The 17466-nt window shown below is 40.6% G+C and overlaps 1 protein-coding gene across 2 annotated transcripts in view; it reads right to left on the bottom strand.

Annotated features, from left to right (window-relative positions):
- Nucleotides 1-16603, bottom strand: part of pde3a (phosphodiesterase 3A, cGMP-inhibited) — an 80964-nt gene extending 64361 nt beyond the window's left edge. For both annotated transcript variants that reach the window (XM_055025225.1, XM_055025287.1), the window contains exon 1: nt 15540-16603. In XM_055025225.1, the coding sequence (XP_054881200.1) occupies nt 15540-16469 (930 nt within the window). In that variant the 5' untranslated portion in view covers nt 16470-16603. The remainder of the gene's footprint in view (nt 1-15539) is intronic.
- Between the last annotated feature and the right edge of the window lie 863 nt (nt 16604-17466).

The raw sequence follows: 17466 nt of genomic DNA, 5'->3' as shown, positions 1-17466 counted from the left end.
CAGACAGACAGTGAACCACAACCCCACTTAAGACCTAACCAGTTGGTGTACATGTCTCTATTCAAGACGAAATTCCCACAGCATAATGCTGCCACCCCTATGTTTCTGCATGGGGATCGTTTCTTGAGTAATTTGTTAGTTTTTCATCACTTCTCCTTCTTAGCAAATGAATGTAGTTAAAATATCTTTTTAACAATGACAACCTTTTTGCAGCTGTACAGAGTCCACAATAACTTTATCTGTTTGTTTGTTCCTTGGTGTTTATGAAGCTGCTTGTTTATGCTCTTTATTTCTAAAGCCAGTTGGATGCTCTGGATATTACTTTGGGCCATTAGAGTAAAGACCTTTGAACATGAAAACTTGTGACCCATTCCAATTTTTTTTTGTAAATGAAAAAAAATATGTTGAAACTTAGCCTTGCCTTTTGTCATTTAATACATTATGAATAGCTACAATTTCTGTTTATTTTTTTATCGACTGAAGTGGCTCAAAGCGAGTTTCATAACATTACATCACATGTAAATGTTTATGATGTGTCCCTGACAATGAATATCCCATAGAAACTCTATGCGACCGACCCAACTCAGCACAGATCTTTGGATGTAAATTGCATGTTTAATAATTGAAAGTGACTCTGAAAAAGCAGCTCCTGACCCAAATTCTGAGACTCGCACAACTCCAAGGAGGCGAAATGATTTGACTGACAGACAGATGTACAGCCCCCCACCCCTTACATATTTGGAGAGTAAAACATAGCATTGAGCAGGGAACAGCAAAAGCCTTGTTGGCTGCAGACACAGACGTGGAGGGCCAGAGAGGCAGCGGGCAGGAGGGAAAGGAAGGGCTCACCAAGCAGAAGTTACAATAACACATTTCCCTGCATCACAGCACCAAGCTAGAGATTGAAGCTGTCTGCTGAGTAAACTAACTGTCATACACGTTTGAAGGATTTTGTTGAGCATTCATACCATTTCTGTCTGAATAAAGGTATCAGAGGTAATCCATCATTTTGCTTCAAACTCAAAATGTTTGTGAAATCTTCAGCTTCACTATCAGTTCATTAGGAAAAGGCTTGTGTGTAAATGTATCCAGTAAGGAGGAGGAAGTCAAGTGAAATATTGCACCCTGCCCAGGGTTTTAAATAGCCTTACTATAATTTTTAACATATTTTTGAAAACTACCTGACAAAAACTATCACTCAAAAAAACTACAATCCTGACAGCTTTCAAGCTTTTGCTGTTTCTGACCAGCATTATTACTCTGGTACACATAAGTGTACATCAGTGCTGCCTTTTCTCCAAGCGTCTCCAGAATACCTTGTTGTATTTATGCCTTTATGTTGTAAACCACAGTGAATGGAAGCAGCTAAAAGTTTCCCTTTTCTACACAAAATCACACTTTGTTTTAAATGTACATACACTTGGAAAATAAGCAATATAGCAAGCAGAGCAGCTTCTTTCCCATCTTTAAATGTTGGGAGCAAACTTCTGATTTCACACCATAAATCAGGCTCAATACAGCAGAAAGTGTGTATGAGCTTGTGCTGTTCAGGTGGAGACTGTCTGGACTCAGCAGTCTGCAGCAACAACGTATGAACACTCAGAAGTGTCATGCAAACTGTGTCTGGGCAATTAAAAGTCCAGTCCAGTGAGCATATCCTAAATTAAGCCATTTACAGACGCTTTAAACATTAAATCAGCATTTATTTGAGGAAGCATACATTGGCCAAAACAAAATGGGTCTGAAGTCAAGATCCGCTGAATCAAAACACATCATGTTTCACGATGCTGAAATGCCACCAAGATAAATCTGATATGCCAGAAAGATACTCTGATTTAGAAACTTTTTTTTTTATGAGTCATGTGATAATGAATTTATGCCCAAGGAAGGTGCATAAAATTTTTATAAAAACATATGAAAACAGCAAAGACATACGTCTCTGTTGCAGGTAATAATTGTGAATGAAGATGAGGTTGGAAAGCTCAAAGATATAAACTATTTGTGTCAATAACAATAGGATATAAACAGAAAAAAAGCCAGTTTCCTGTTAACAAAAGATGAAATGAATACCTTTCTGTTTTAGAGGGTTAGGGCTACATTTAGGTACTGATTTAGCATTTGTTGGTAGATTGAATATAGAACAGTTCTGTGGGCAGACTTTAAAAAGGTTTTTATCCTGAATAGAGGCGATGAAAGACTAACTACTCTCATCTATCACTGAAACCCTCAACCTGTGTCACTCTCTTGAATTACATGAGAAATTAATACCAGACTAGGCCTGGATTTATTAGACAAAGTCAGTCAGAGGGCTTCAAAATGTGCAAAATGTTCCTGTTTATCAAATGACTTACAGCTGCTGTTGGCTCAGAGATCAGTTTCCGAAACTGAATGCTGAACACAGAGAGTGCAAATTAAGAACGCTTGCTTCTATTTGTTTTTAGCACATTATATTTTACCGCTCTGTAAGTCGGGAGGATTACCTTCCCCTCGACTTCCAGCTTCCTGTCCTGTACTTGCGTACACAGTTACTTCAGTGGATGCTTCTCAGGCTGATGTGAGAGTGTCCATTCATTCAGCACAGACCAGCTGCACACCTGGTGACAGCACAGGATGGTGGTGTTGGCTCAGGCTTGGTGAGCGGGCCCACAGGCCTGTCCTTCAAACTTCTGCTCAACCTGCACATTCCAGCTCATAGCAGCGGGGCGAGTGCAGGAATGCCGGCCTATGTGAGGGATGACTGTGTTAACGGAGGTGTGACTGAAAAGGCCCTTCAGAGGATGGATGGAAATGAAAGGAACATGGGAGCAACGTTCAGTTCATTTCAGGTATCAACCTGTCAATCATTTGCAGAGTTAAAAACATCCGCCTCAGACACTCGGTGAAAACGACAAAAACAAAACAACAACATAATATATATATATATATATATATATATATATATATATATATATATATATATATATATATATATATATATATATATATATATACACACACCAACCTGTGCATGGCTTGGATCGATTACAAGAAACCTATGACTCAATGCCGCATACTTGGATCATTGAATGCTTAGAGATGTATAACATCAACAGGATTCTGAGAGCCTTCATTGCAAACTCGATGAGCTGTGGAAAACCACCCTTGAAGCCAACTGCAAACCACTTGCACAAGTGTCCATCAAATGTGGCATATACCAAGGAGATGCTCTGTCCCCGCTACTGTTCTGCATAGGCCTGAACCCCTCAGCCAAGTTATCAACAAGACTGGCTACGGATACCGACTCAAAAATGGGGCCAATATCAGTCACCTCCTCTACATGGATGACATCAAGCTGTATGCCAAGAGTGAGCGAGACATCGACTCACTGATCCACACCACCAGGATCTACAGCACGGACATTGGGATGTCATTCGGACTAGAGAAGTGTGGTCGGCTGATCACAAAGAGGGGGAAGGTGATCCGCACAGAAGGAGTCTCACTCCACAAGGAACAATAGCAGACATAGAGGACAGTTACAAGTACCTAGGTATACCACAAGCAAATGGCAACCTCGATGAGGCCACAAGGAAAGGAGCCACAGCTAAATACCTCCAACGTATAAGGCAAGTCCTGAGAAGCCAGCTCAATGGCAAGAACAAAATCCGTGCGATAAACAGCTATGCCCTGCCAGTAATCAGATACCCTGCTGGAATAATTAGCTGGCCAAAGGAGGAGATAAAAGCCACAGATATTAAGACTAGAAAGCTACTAACCATGCATGGAGGGTTCCATCCCAAATCCAGCACCCTGAGACTGTACACGAGCCCCAAGGAAGGAGGCAGAGGACTAGTGAGTGTGAGAACCACTGTCCAGGACGAAACAACTAAGATCCATAAGTACATCCGGGACAAAGCCTCAACAGACAATGTGCTCAGTGAATGTCTCAGACAACAGGGAACGGAGGTTGAGGTGCCAGAGATACCATCATGGGAGGACAAGCCGCTACATGGGATGTACCACCAGCAAATAACCCAAGTGGCTGATATAAATCCTACCAATGGCTGGAAAAAGCTGGACTCAAGGACAGCACAGAGGCCCTCATCCTGGCCGCCCAGGAACAGGCCCTAAACACCAGAGCAATAGAGGCCCAGATCTACCACACCAGACAAGACCCAAGGTGTAGGTTGTGCAAGGAGGCCCCTGAGACAGTCCAGCACATCACAGCAGGGTGCAAGATACTGGCAGGGAAAGCGTACATGGAGCGACATAACCAAGTGGCAGGCATAGTGTACAGAAACATCTGTGCAGAATATGGACTGGAAACCCCGAGATCAAAGTGGGAAACACCCCCAAAGGTGGTAGAGAAACCAGAGCTAAGATCCTGTGGGACTTCCAGATCCAGACAGACAAAATGGTAATGGCGAACCAACCAGACATTGTCGTAGTGGATAACATCAGAGGAAAGCCGTTGTGGTAGATGTAGCAATACCAAGTGATTGCAACATCAGGAAAAAGGAGCACGAGAAACTGGAGAAATACCAGGGCCTCAGGGAGGAAAACTGGAGAGGGCCTGGAAGGTGAAGACCACAGTGGTGCCTGTGGTCATCGGGACCCTCGGGGCAGTAACCCCCAAACTGGAGCAGTGGCTACAACAGATCCCAGGAACAACATCAGACATCTCAGTCCAGAAATGTGCAGCAGTCCTTGGCACAGCCAAGACACTGCGCAGACCCTCAAGCCCAGGCCTCTGGTAGAGGACCCGAGCTCAGAGGATAAGAACCACCCGCGGTGGGTGAGAAGGGAATTTTTATATATATATATATATAAATCAATTACCAAAATACTTTGATCAATTTGTAAGTACTGCTATTTTTATCATTTGTGACATTTATATATTTACAATCACAATTTCACAGGAAAATTTAATCTATTCAAACAAATACTGGCAAATTATTAAACAGCTAAGATTGCTCTCCCTACTGCCAGTTTGACACACTTGGCATCCTGAAGAAAGTATTTTTTTATTCTTGTAGACAGACAGTTTGCAAAGTGTAACACGAGATTAGATAATTTCTCAGTATACTGTAGCAACACGTACACTACTGCATCAATGTGTGGAAAGGAAACGCTGGAATAATATTTACTTGAAGCCAAACATCTTTCTATGGATGTGAAATGGAATATCAATACACTGTGTTGTTTCGAGGGTTTTAGTATTTAGTATCCACACTGCCAGAGTCCCTGTTTCTGTTTTACTTTCGTTCAGTTCATCTTTACTTCTTTTAGTTAGATCTACTATTTATTTCTTGTGTTTTTGTCGTTTAGATTTTTATTTTTCAGCTTCCCTGAATGTGTTTACTGTGTCTCTCTCGCTCTCCCTCAGCCAGCCTTCAGCTTCTCAGCTGCGCCCATTATTCCAGCATCCACATTTCACAACACTCCACACTGGCTTCTTCATCAGTTTCATATGCCTGGTCCAAGTTGTTCCTGTTATTTCTTCCTATCCTGTGTTCACCTTGTTGTTTGGTAAGTTCTCGTTTTATCTTTTATGTTTTTTTTTTTTCATTAAATTATAAAATTTTATTAGCAGCTTAAGTCTGTTGGGCACTTTGGATCCATCCTCACCATCACACACCAATCTACGAACTGGCTGAGCCACCTTGTGACAACAGGTTTTCAGTAGTTAACATTGCTTTGGATGAATTTTGGCCCATTCTTCTTTGTAGAATTTGTTTTATTATCAATTTGGAGGGCTTTTGAGCTTCTTACACAATATAAGAATTGGATTTAAGAGTAGACTTTGACTAAGCCACTCCAAAACTTGCTTTAATGCTTAAAAAATGCTTAAAAAATTTTGTCCTACCTTTTGGGATATTTAGCCTACTTCATGTTGTGAGTGGGTTCAGTTTAAATAATATTTTGGCATTAGAAGCCTGGAGATGAAGTGACCATGGACAGAATACGAGACATTTGACAACCAACTTACTGTGTACTGCATATGTAAATGGTCTGTACAGTACAGTAAACTACATTCATTCATTCATTCATTCATTCATTCAGATATTCATGATGTTGAGCAACTACATGGTAGCCACAGCTGCCCTGGGGGAATCTGACGGAGCCGAGGCCGCCATGCGACGGCAAAGACGAACAAACTTCTATCACTGTCGCCACATGCTGTGATATGCTTGAACATGGTCGCCGGCGTGCGTTACCAACCCACATGTTTGTGCCTTTGACTGGTGAAACAGTCAGTTTATTATGATGACACACACACACACAAAAAAAACCCTGAGCAAAATAGCTGCTTTAGCAAAAATAAAATTCAGTATATAATCAAAACCTCAACACGCATAAAGCTTCAGGTTGTTCAAATTGGAGTTAGCAGCAGGGAAGCAGAGGTGTTAATTTGCATGATGTGTGCTGGGATTGGAGGCCTGCACCCGTCTACCAGTTTTAGCTGCGTAAGGCTTTGTCTGTGGTTTAGGGCCCCTCCGTTTTTCTCAGAGCAGATTCAGCCTCTCAGGCTGAAGCAGCTGGCAGCCATCAAGCTGCCTTACATTAACTCAAACACTTGCACACATGCACAAACACATGCAGTTGGGAAGAAAAAAGTAGCAATGCCCAAAGAAGCGATTTGAGTGTTTCGGGATATTCAGTTCAGTCTCAGGCCTCTGGTTCATTTAGCTTAGATGATCAGAGGAATATGAGCTACTCTTCTTTCTGCAGATAAAGGTAATAAAAGCATTGGACTCGGATTGGTGAGCCATTTGCTGCTGACTTCATTCTGCTTTATGAAAACCTGGGTCTGTTTGTAGCAACATTAATACTAACTTATACATGTTTTCCAACCATTTGGTCTCCGCTGCGAAGAACAAAGCATTATGAAATATGAAATTTAACACTGTAAACTCCTTTTAGAGCAGCTCTAAATAGCAAACTTACAGAACAGAAGGAAATCTGACTTGCCAACTTATCTGCCAGGACTCGTATGAAAACGTTAAAGTTACGGTTTCTTAAAGCTCCCCAAGTCTAAGCAAAAATGTAAATAGAAATATTTCTGATATTAAATCCTTTAGATACTATGTTAACATAACAAGGTATTTATTCAGAGAAAAACTGAAAATGTATCCGTGCTAATATAGTCAAGACCTGTTAATCATTCATTCACTACTCAGTGAAGCATAAATGGCTTAGAGGGCATCACTTCTCCTCAGACTAAACTTGTCTACTCACATATCTGGAAAAATATTCACCCAACTAGTATTCACAACCTTTCCTGTCAAATTATTTCTGACTCAACGTGAAAAATTGACATAAAAACTGATTTAAAAAAATAATAATAATTAATTAATTAATACTGCTTTTAATCTATCAGAAATAAACCTTCTGGTTCAATGATAATCATTGTACATATTTTATTATCAAGGGCAGGAAATATTTTGGGCTTACCTATACTTTTAAATTAACAAAGACAGCGGCGTTAATTTTATTTCCATGAGCACCAAAGTTGGAAAGACTTCTGGTCCACAAATAATAACTATGTTTTAATGCTTAAAAAATTGATTCGAATGCCTTTTCTTTTTTTTTCTTTTTTGCTCATTAATAAACTAGACATCAAGGACCGTATGGAGATTAACAGTATAGCCAGATTTTTGTGGAGCATAAATCCGTACATCATTGTGTTGGAAAACAGGCAATTTTCTAATGTTTCTTTCCCCTTTTCTTCTATTTTGACTCCAGCAGGATGGTTAATAAAAATAAATAATGTTAAAAATTAAATCAACAAAAGGTTTAAATTTTTTTTTAAAGCCATTGTTCTGTATCAATGTGCTTGCAGGCAGGTTTGATCAAATCATGCAGAGGGCCATCAATGGACCGGTGGCTGCACTTTGGACATTCTTGATCTGAGACATCTTCATTTGACAAAAATTTAGTGTGACATCAAAAACACTGCAGCAAAGCTGCAAAAAAATGTCTCAATCATGGCATGACTTTGAGGTGGACGTGAGTTAGAATGCTGTTTTGCTTGGCTGCTAAACAAAAACCTTGAATGACCTACTTTCATTCCTGCCCCAATTCATCCAGAGCTCGCCTCCTCCTCATATATGCACACCAGAGCTAATGCACAGGGCTTGGAAGGATATTTAAAGTGTGAATTTGATTACCCAGATACCTGATAGACAGAAAGCTACATTAGTATCTTCTTCTTTTGCTTTTCTAAACCGGATACAAGTCAAAATGGTACAGAAAAAAAAAAAAAAGCTTCATATCCCATGAGGTCGTGTGTTTAGGATACAAACAAGTAATCAGAGCGAGGGTGTTCGTTGCTAAATCACTTCCGTACAGGCTGTCAACAACCTGCAACCCAAACACAATTCAATTACGGACGGAGCAGCAAAAATAGACTGCGAGGAAGCATTTACAATTGTGTTTGGATCTCTATGCACAGGAAGTCATTACCATAGCTTTTAGGAATATCTCTGTTATCCGAGTTAAGAAAGAATTTCCTCCTCCATTTGGGATAATATTTGTGTTGGTGTCTCTCTGAGGACAGAGAGCAATTGCTGTGGAAAGGGGCGGCGTTCTTGAGAGTAAATGGGAGGGGGGGGGGGGGACGGGTTGCTACTACTAATACTAATGTTGTCGAGCGGCTAACTCCCACTCGCTGCCTAATCAGTTCTGCTCCAACTTTGCAGTTCAGATAGATTTTGTGAAAAACTCACAGTCTGTCGCCTGCTTTGCTCTGCCTGCGAGGGGAGAAAGTTCTGCGACAGCGCTGATGTCTGCAGCAGAAGGGAGTCAAATTTCCTTTCATACTGCAAAAAGGGATCCACACCACAGCTCCACACCTCATCCTCCACTTTAATATCCCCCTGCTGCAACTCAGTAGCCTGGCTTGTCATTTCGTTTTAACCTGAGAAGAAGAACTATCCCACACAAGCCTTCACTAACCGCTATCAGATCAGCTGGTAATGACTTTTGTGATGTGGATGACGACCACAGCTTTGCAAAATGCGCCTCTTTAGAGAGCTGACGGATGCTGGGAGCCAAAATATAATCACGAGGAGTGTGAATGAGTTTATGAAGTATAAATTTTCCACACTTAGGTGGCAATTTAGAAAATGCATTGGTAGAGTTTTGTTTCTCTGCAATTTAATTCAGATGTTCTTACGGAGAGGAAATTTTGTGAGCGAGACAGTTCAGGGTGTTTGAAGTGGAGTTCTGCTAAAAGGTTATGACCAGTTAATATCTTACTTGCAGTAGATTGTTCTCTCCATATTGTATAAAACCAGATCAGATGGTTCCAGCGGCTGAACGTAAAACGCTACATGTGGTCTCTTGTATCGAGCTATTCATGGTTTAAGCTCATTTTGCTGTTATGTTACTTTATTTGTAATTTATTAGTGTTTGTGCCTGAATTTCCCTCGTGGAGATCGTCTTATCTTTCCTCATCATCACAGTCGAAGAGGGGCTAAGAGCAAAGTCTTAAAACAACGTAAGTCTGAAAATATGTCACAGCAGCTTACATAAACGCTGTGCCATAAACCTGTAAACTGCTGTCACTTTGGTTATTCAAAGACAACGTGCACAGAAAATGGAGGCTGGAGGAGCAGCAACATCTCCCTGATGAAACATACTGAGAACAGAGCAGGTATTTCTGTGTCGATTTATGCATCAGATGCTTGTATCCAAAGGAACTCACAAACATGCGACAAAGCCGTTCATATCAAACATAACAGAATCAGCAAGTGCTATTTTTGGACATGTTGGTCCGATTTAAAAGTAAAGAGGTGTGAAGAGCAGAAATATTGTGCTTTAGGTTTCTTTTTAGATTTTCTTAGTAGAATCTAAAAATGTGACCAAACTGGTGAAGCTAATAAACATCATGTGACATTGGATTGGGTGTTTTGAATAAAATTGAGTAATCAGGAAGAAAATATGGAGCTAAATTTATCCCAAACTGGCTATCCTAACAACCTCCAACCTCAGCAGTTTTTTTTTTATTTGAAAAAGAAAGCTTTTCTACCAGTAAAGAAGCGTTCATTGAAGTCACTATAATAATGTTGCTTTTTGTACCACCTTATTTCTAAAACCAGATTGTAACTTCGAAGAGGGCAAATGTTTCATATTCAGGAAGCTTCAGACTGGAACATTGTTGAAAATGCTTCATTTTTCCATTTTCAGGGTAAATAATAATCGGCATAAACAGCCATCGGATGCAAACTGTGTTATGAAGACACACTTAATATTATTGGCACGAACCACAAAACTCGTTTTGACATTGGATTTTTTTAGGTGATCTTTGACCCGTCTCAGTATATCCATTAGTTTCACGAACTAAACTCAGTTTATACTGAAAGAAGATGGAAAGTGTTATTTACTGCCAGGATGTCAGTAAATACTGACAACTATTTTAGAAAACCTGCTTGGAAAAGTCTTGAACGTTCCTTTTTACGGACGTTTTCATTATGATTTTAGTGTCTATTGGGAGGTTCGGACCTTAGCAAGGGCTGACAGTGACAATAGCCTGGGGCTTCAGGGCCCGCAGAACAAGTTTTTTTTTCTACTTTTTTTTTTTTTTTTTTTTGTTACTCAATATGTGTTTTGCATGCATTTCCAAGAAAAACCCAACACTCCGTCTTCATTTGCAAAATGTTTGTGTAGATAACAAAAATGCAGCTATTGGAAAATTATGATCTCACATACACAAACATGACCCTTGCTTGATCCCAAACATGCCGGATAAAGCAACAGGAAACTTTAACCACATGGCCTACGCCTCTTTCTTTACTGTATTTCTATACTGCCACATGGATGCCTGTTTTTGTTTTGTATGTTTTGTACTGATGGCGGTACGGGTGCTTTCAAAAAACCACGAAGATGAAGCAAAGACAAAGAAAACGTTATGAGACCCTATGTTCCCATTTAGGCAGTGGTTAAAAGTCTTAAAGCTCATGTTTACCTAATTATCAGCCTGTTGTATTTTCCACATGCACCTGAATCGTACCCTCCCTTTGTGGTCGACCCTAATGTCCAGGTTCAATCTCACCCTCCTTTCAGCGTTATTTTGTGTATTAAAGACCTAATTTGACATCTGCAAGGAAGCACAGCTCCGTCTTCCTCTTTAAAACTTTTTTTCATTCTTGAATGAAGCACAGGTGACCATACAGCAACAGGTTCTGGAATATTTTCAAATGTTTTTAGCTGTTGCACGTTTTTTTTTTTTTTTTCATATCAAACATAACAGAATGCTAACGCTGCCTGCAGTTGCAGGCAGCGTTAGCTGGACCGGCATCTTCTTTGTTCTCGTCACCATGAGGAGGCTGCATGGTGGGTTCCCCCCAAACAAAGCCTGTCCTAACTCACCCACACCCCACTCAGGGGAACCCAGAGCGAGCGAGGTGACGACCAGAGTCGATCAGCACGGGGTTGTTTACACTCTCTGGACCACACAGACAAGACTCGGTCAAGACGGCATATGTACACCATGTGTGTCTCAATTACAGACGGGGGCCATTGCTGGACAGCCGCTCAGATAAAAGGGGATGGATGGTGGATGGGGCTCACACTTTGTTGTAGAAACGCTAATATATTCCTCCCTGTTTCACGCTGTCTGTTAATGTCCCACAACAGAAAGCTAAAACTTGGATCATCTTTCAGTAAAGACTTCCAGCAGGGCAGGTTTGCAAAAACAGCATCCAGAGACGATGCAAAGGTCTGAAATCTCCCCAAGTATTGTGAACTCTACTTGGGTAGTAGTCCAGTTTTATCTGGGGGAAAGTCGAAGACAAAAAAAGTCAAATATGGCTGGTCCTGCGTTACTGAGTGAACTGCAAGTCTAGGTGATGATTTTAGGGCTGTGTCCAAGTCTGAGGCTGTGAAATGTGGGAATTTTTCCTTTTCCACATCTGACGTATTTGGCATTGTTTTAATAGTGAGAATATGTTTATGTTAAGAGTTCAGAAGGCATGGGCCCATATCAGATTTTCATGGTATGACAACGTTGAGTAAAAATACCACGCTTTTATGCTATTATGGTATTTACACAAGATCTCACTACTTTTCAAGCAAATAAGTACATTATTTCCTATATGGCTGCTAAAATCATGTAACTTATTCATGATTGCAGTTGTATTAATAATGTACTTCCCTCTAATTCACGGCCATTTTGATTTTGAAACAGTCTTAAAATAAAGAATACCTACAATAATAAACCTTTTTTTTCTAATTGTCCTCTATTTGGAGAAACACAAGATGTTCTTTTAAAACATTGCTACTTCAACAAGAGTCCTCCAAGCCAACAGAGGCTTTCAACAGGCCCTAATTTTCCAAAAGAAGATGGATTTCAAAACCTCAAAATGTAATGACGTTTGCCAAGAGACAGCCAATTTTAATAATCCCTTTAGAATAATTCTGGAAAGCACAATCAAAATAATTTTAGGATTTTTCTTTTTAACATTTTTTTTGTTTATTTTTACTTTAACATCTACGCTCACTTTAGATTTATGAGGACTGGCAACTGGCAACATCCAAAATGACACTTAATGGTTTGACAGATGTGTTATCGTAATTTGATCCCAGTGCTGCAGTTTAGTCATTTGAAAGCTGTATATTAAAATGCTGTATATCAAACACAATTGCCAGACCATAAGTGACTCAGACGCCCAAAATACACAATTTATTTACAGATGTCATGTACTTCAAATGGGACGAGGTATTAAGGTCACTTTAAAATTTTAAAGAAAGCACAGAGTACCTTTAGCATGTTTTAAAAAAAAATCTATAAAGGATAAGAAATCAAGTCAAAAAGGTTTAGATTAAAGTTCAAAAACTAAATTAAGATTAAAGTCAAAATACTGAGATAGACTTGAGTTAAAATGCCAAAAAACTAAATATGGTTTCAAAAAAAATTACATAGAAGGTAGATTACAGTACACTAAACCAGCAAAGATATAGCGTAGGATAAAATGTTGTGATTACAGCATTTTTTTAAAATTATTTCCCATAAATGATCTTGTCTTCATCATCAGCCTTCAAATGTATCATAAATTAAGAAATAAAAAAATAAAAAAATACATCCTTGTTTTTTTCCTATGCATCGTCATATAAAGAGACGTTTTATTCTAAGTGTTATAGAAAAGGGCTGATCACAATTCATTACAACCTGAATTTAAGCAATTCATGGTTAGCTGGCTAAGTGATCAAACGCTATTTGAAATGCATAAAGCAAAAACGATCAAACTACGGTCAAATATGAGACATTAGTGATGCTGTGGTGAAAACTCAATGACTTGTGGATCCCAAATCAGATTCTGCTTTGGACCCCACATAACCTGAGGTTACAAGACAAACATTTACAAGTTTGTCTGGTAAATGTAGTACATGCAGCTGAATGGCAGTGCGCAGCAAGGAGTTGTGTCTTCCTGTATGTAGCCATAGAAAATTCTGGTTACTTTCTCAGACTTTCTCACCATATGGATTTAAAACATACAAGCAGCTTGATGGGACTTACTAGCGTTTTTAAATTGTATCTGTTTAAACCTTGAAATAACACAGGAAATATTAAAACAACTTTTTCGGAAGCATAAATCACAATATTGTTTGAACTCTGAACACAACATCCTTTTCATGGATTGCTCTTGGAGGGATTTGGGGAGGGAGATAACCTGCGGTTAATGAGCATACATGAGTTCAGACACACACCATTTCCAGCCGTACTTGCAGCTGGATTCTCATTCAAAAACAACAAAAGAAAACAGCATCTTTAGTGCACAACTCCAGCAAAACAACAGCATGGGAAATTAATTAAAGTGGACATTTTAATGGTTCCTCAGCTGAAAAGTTAACTCCACACAAATAAAAGAAAAAAAATACATAAAAGTCTGAGCTTTTAAATACGACTAAATTTGTACTTTCGCACTGCATTTTTTCTTTTTTTCTTTTTCTTCTAGAGAAAACAAACAGGAACCCTGGAAACGCCCAGCGAGCCCTGGGAGGCGAGCGCATCCTCCAGCCGGACGGACTGACATGCAGCCTCCCGTACCTCCTGACACTGACACGCTCTCCAGATCACAGCGTGAGCGATGATCAATCAGAATGCCATCCACAGACTCATCATCACACTCACTGATTGCAACTTTTGCTTTGAGGAATCCTCTGTGCTGCATCATCACAGACAGCTGCTTCCATGTCTCTGTGTGCAGCAGTGTCACAGGAGATCTGAAAGCCAGAGCTACAATATCCCCGCAGTATTTAAGGACAGTGAGCCGTGAGGACTGATGTGAAGAAGGCGGAACGACAGTAAGATAAAAAGCTGTGGATGTGACACTGAATACTCGGCTTTGTTTATCAGAGGCACAGTTGTTTGGGAAAAAAATATATATATTTCCAATAAAATGCTTAACTGGGTGAGTCAATTTATATAGAAAAAAATATATTTTATTTACTTTCAGTAAAGCTTGACAACTTTTTTTTTGATAGATACACCAATAAGAGATTCAAATCCATTGATTGGCTCTGATTGTTGATCGGTAGATCAACTGCTGAACAAAAGAAAGTGTTTTCATATCGATTAAAACTGCTAATTCCCATTATTGCTGGTGTGTATGCACATCAAACAACACAGTACTTTAATGGGATTTTTTAAATATTTTTTTTATAGTTTAAAAAATGAACATAAAGGTTAGGCAATCATGTCTTGATGCAAAAGATGCACAAATCTTCTTATCAAAGTGTCTGCAGCTCTTGTTCTTTCATGTTTCTTATCAGAAAGTCAGACCTCGAGGACAACCGGAAATCAGTCATAGCCAAAAAAATAAGTTTGAACAGAATAACTCTACTTCTTTATTATAATTTCAAACAGGCTGCTTTAGGAAATGTTATTAAAAGCAGATATGCAAAATTGCTTCTCAAAATCTGGGCGTTTGTAAGAAAAAGCGTGTAAAATAGACAAGACTTGAAGTGCTTCTAATTTTTAATTGGAAATATCGGAAAGTGGCTTAAAAGAGTTTCTTGTTGAAGCTGCACAAGATATTGAATCACAATTATAATTGAAATATCAGGCCATGCAAAGTTCCAGTCACAAAGGATGGCTGGAATGCAATGTTTGGTGTTAAGCTCAGGGAGAGTGCTTGATGGAAAACAAACAAACTGGTGATGGAAAAGAAAAAGAGGAGAGGTGAAAATATGGGAATGTTGTAATCAGCATCGTAAATTCAGCATAATAACAAAGTGCTGTTTTTATAATATCTCTCTACCTAATAAAATATGCAAAGCATTCAATCACTCCAAAGCGCCTCGTAATACAATACAATGCTGAAAAAAAAAATCAGATTCGTAATTGGAATTGTATTAAAGCTTTATAGTTTTTTTTTTTTCATTATTATTTACTGCTCAAGATTCACAAAATTCCCTTAAAATAGAATAAAAAAAAACAATGATTAAAAGTAAGAACTTAAAAAAAAGAAAAAAAACACAAACCCCAAACTCGAGGGGATGAAGAAAAGAAAAAAAACAAAGCAGAAAGAGAAAAGCTGACCGGGACAGGAGCCTCTTACCTGGTCCCTCTGGATGCATGGCAGAGAGGTCCGTCGGTGTGACTTACTGTTGGACTGACTGTGTGCCATGTCTGAGGCTACAACTGAACTGGACCTCCTGCGCCTTTTAAATACAGGAATCTCTTCCCTGGCTCCGGTCACGGGGGTGCAGCCCTCCTTGTGCGTCTCTTGTTTAGGCAGGAGCCTGTCAGCATACCTCGCCAGCAGGATGCCCAGCACTCCGACCAGGTACGCCACGTACGGTCTCCAGGCGGCTCGCACTTTGTGCAGCGACAGGAGCGAGACGGTCCTGGCCACGCTGATGAGAACGATCACCGATGTGCCCTGGTTCAGCCGAACTACCATGAGTACTCCAGCGACCGCGCAAAGGAGCACGACCCCGGCCGCTGTGGCGGACGAGAGCAGCTGCTCATCTGTCCCGTCCAGAAGGGACCACGCCGCGACTTCGCCCAGGTGGCACAAGGTCAGGAGGGAGAGGAGGGTCTCGATCAGCACCCCGCAGTGGATCAAGTACACGCCGACCCAGAAGAAGGCACACACGAGCGCAAACAGCAACGACAGCGCACTCCAGCAAGTTTGCAACAGCTCGGCTGCGCGGTCTGAAACAAAGTGGAGGAGGGACGGTGAGGGCGAGAGTGTGTTGTCAGCGCTGCTGCTGCTGCTGCTGCTGGCCTCAGCTGTCCAGCCTGCGCATTTGACCAGAGCGGCGAGAAAGACGGAGAGCGAGCCCACGCACGCAGCCCACCGGACCCTCTGGGAGCTCCAGAGTTTGTTGAACATCAGCCTGAGCCACGCTTCACAGTCCGGGTCTCTGCACCGCGGGGTGACGCGTGTTTTCACATACCCGTTGCGATCCGGCGCGCCGAAGCCTTTCGTACGAGTGCTGCTCTGCGTACCGGTGGTACCGCAAGCCTCTGCAGACATCGCCATCACTCATGGCCCGATATGAAGTATGAGGAAGTCTATAAAGCATCTATACAGGTGTGGTCAGGGGGAGGCCAGGGCTTGAGTTAAGTGTGGAAAAAAGATAATAATAAAAAAAAACATACATAATGTTCGATGCGAAATGTTGGGAAACGCATAGGACGAAAACGCACACCCGTCTCTCCTTTTACGCATGGGTCTGTTTTGTCTTCTCTTTGTTCTCCAGGTGCGGGACGCAGAGCTGCAGTAGAAAGGAGCCTGGGTGACAGCAGGGCTCGGAAGCTGTGCTACAGATCTGGGGCATCGCTGCTCTCTGCACGCACGTCCCGCTCGGCCCTCTCTGGCGCGCCTTCTTTCACGTTTTCTGTCATTCTCTCTGCTTTCAGAAACCAGGAAACAGCAGGAGAACCTCGGAAAAGAGGGAAAAAAAAAAAACATCAACCCCGTTCGGCCGCCATCCGGACCATAAATGATCTGTTTGTCCTCCTACTGAAATGACATTAAACAGTCCCTCCGGTGCACTTCCGAGGATAAACTCCTTTTGGCGGATTCAAGCTGCGAAGAGCGAGTGTCCGCTCGGCGTTTTCTCCAACAGATCCGGAGCGTTTTGTCACCAGCTCTCCAACCAAGCCGGGAGTGTCAGCTTATTCACACCCCCGAGTTCCCAACTTTTTACACAGGGAGCAGCGGTGAAACCCACCAAATCCCCCTGTGCCAGCCCAGAAGGAGTATTTCTGCAACTGACTGAGGTTTAGTTGTTTTTGTTGGGGCTTTTTTTTTCTTTCTTCTTCGTTTTAGGATACTTTATGTTTTCTTTTTGTGGGCTATGAAAATATAATGTCTGCTAATATTTATTTAATACAAAGAAATATGTGTGAAACAAATATGACTTTATTATTATTATTATTATTATTATTATTATTATTATTATTATTATTATTATTATTATTATTATTATTGCAAAGTCTTCTTGAAAATTATAATGTACTGGAGGAGCCACATT

Source organism: Poeciliopsis prolifica, unplaced genomic scaffold (genome assembly GCF_027474105.1).
Source record: "Poeciliopsis prolifica strain line A6 unplaced genomic scaffold, Auburn_PproV2 SCAFFOLD001, whole genome shotgun sequence".
NCBI lineage: Eukaryota > Metazoa > Chordata > Actinopteri > Cyprinodontiformes > Poeciliidae > Poeciliopsis > Poeciliopsis prolifica.
The sequence above is the reverse complement of the archived record's forward strand: the minus strand, read 5'-3'. Positions and strand labels throughout refer to the sequence as shown.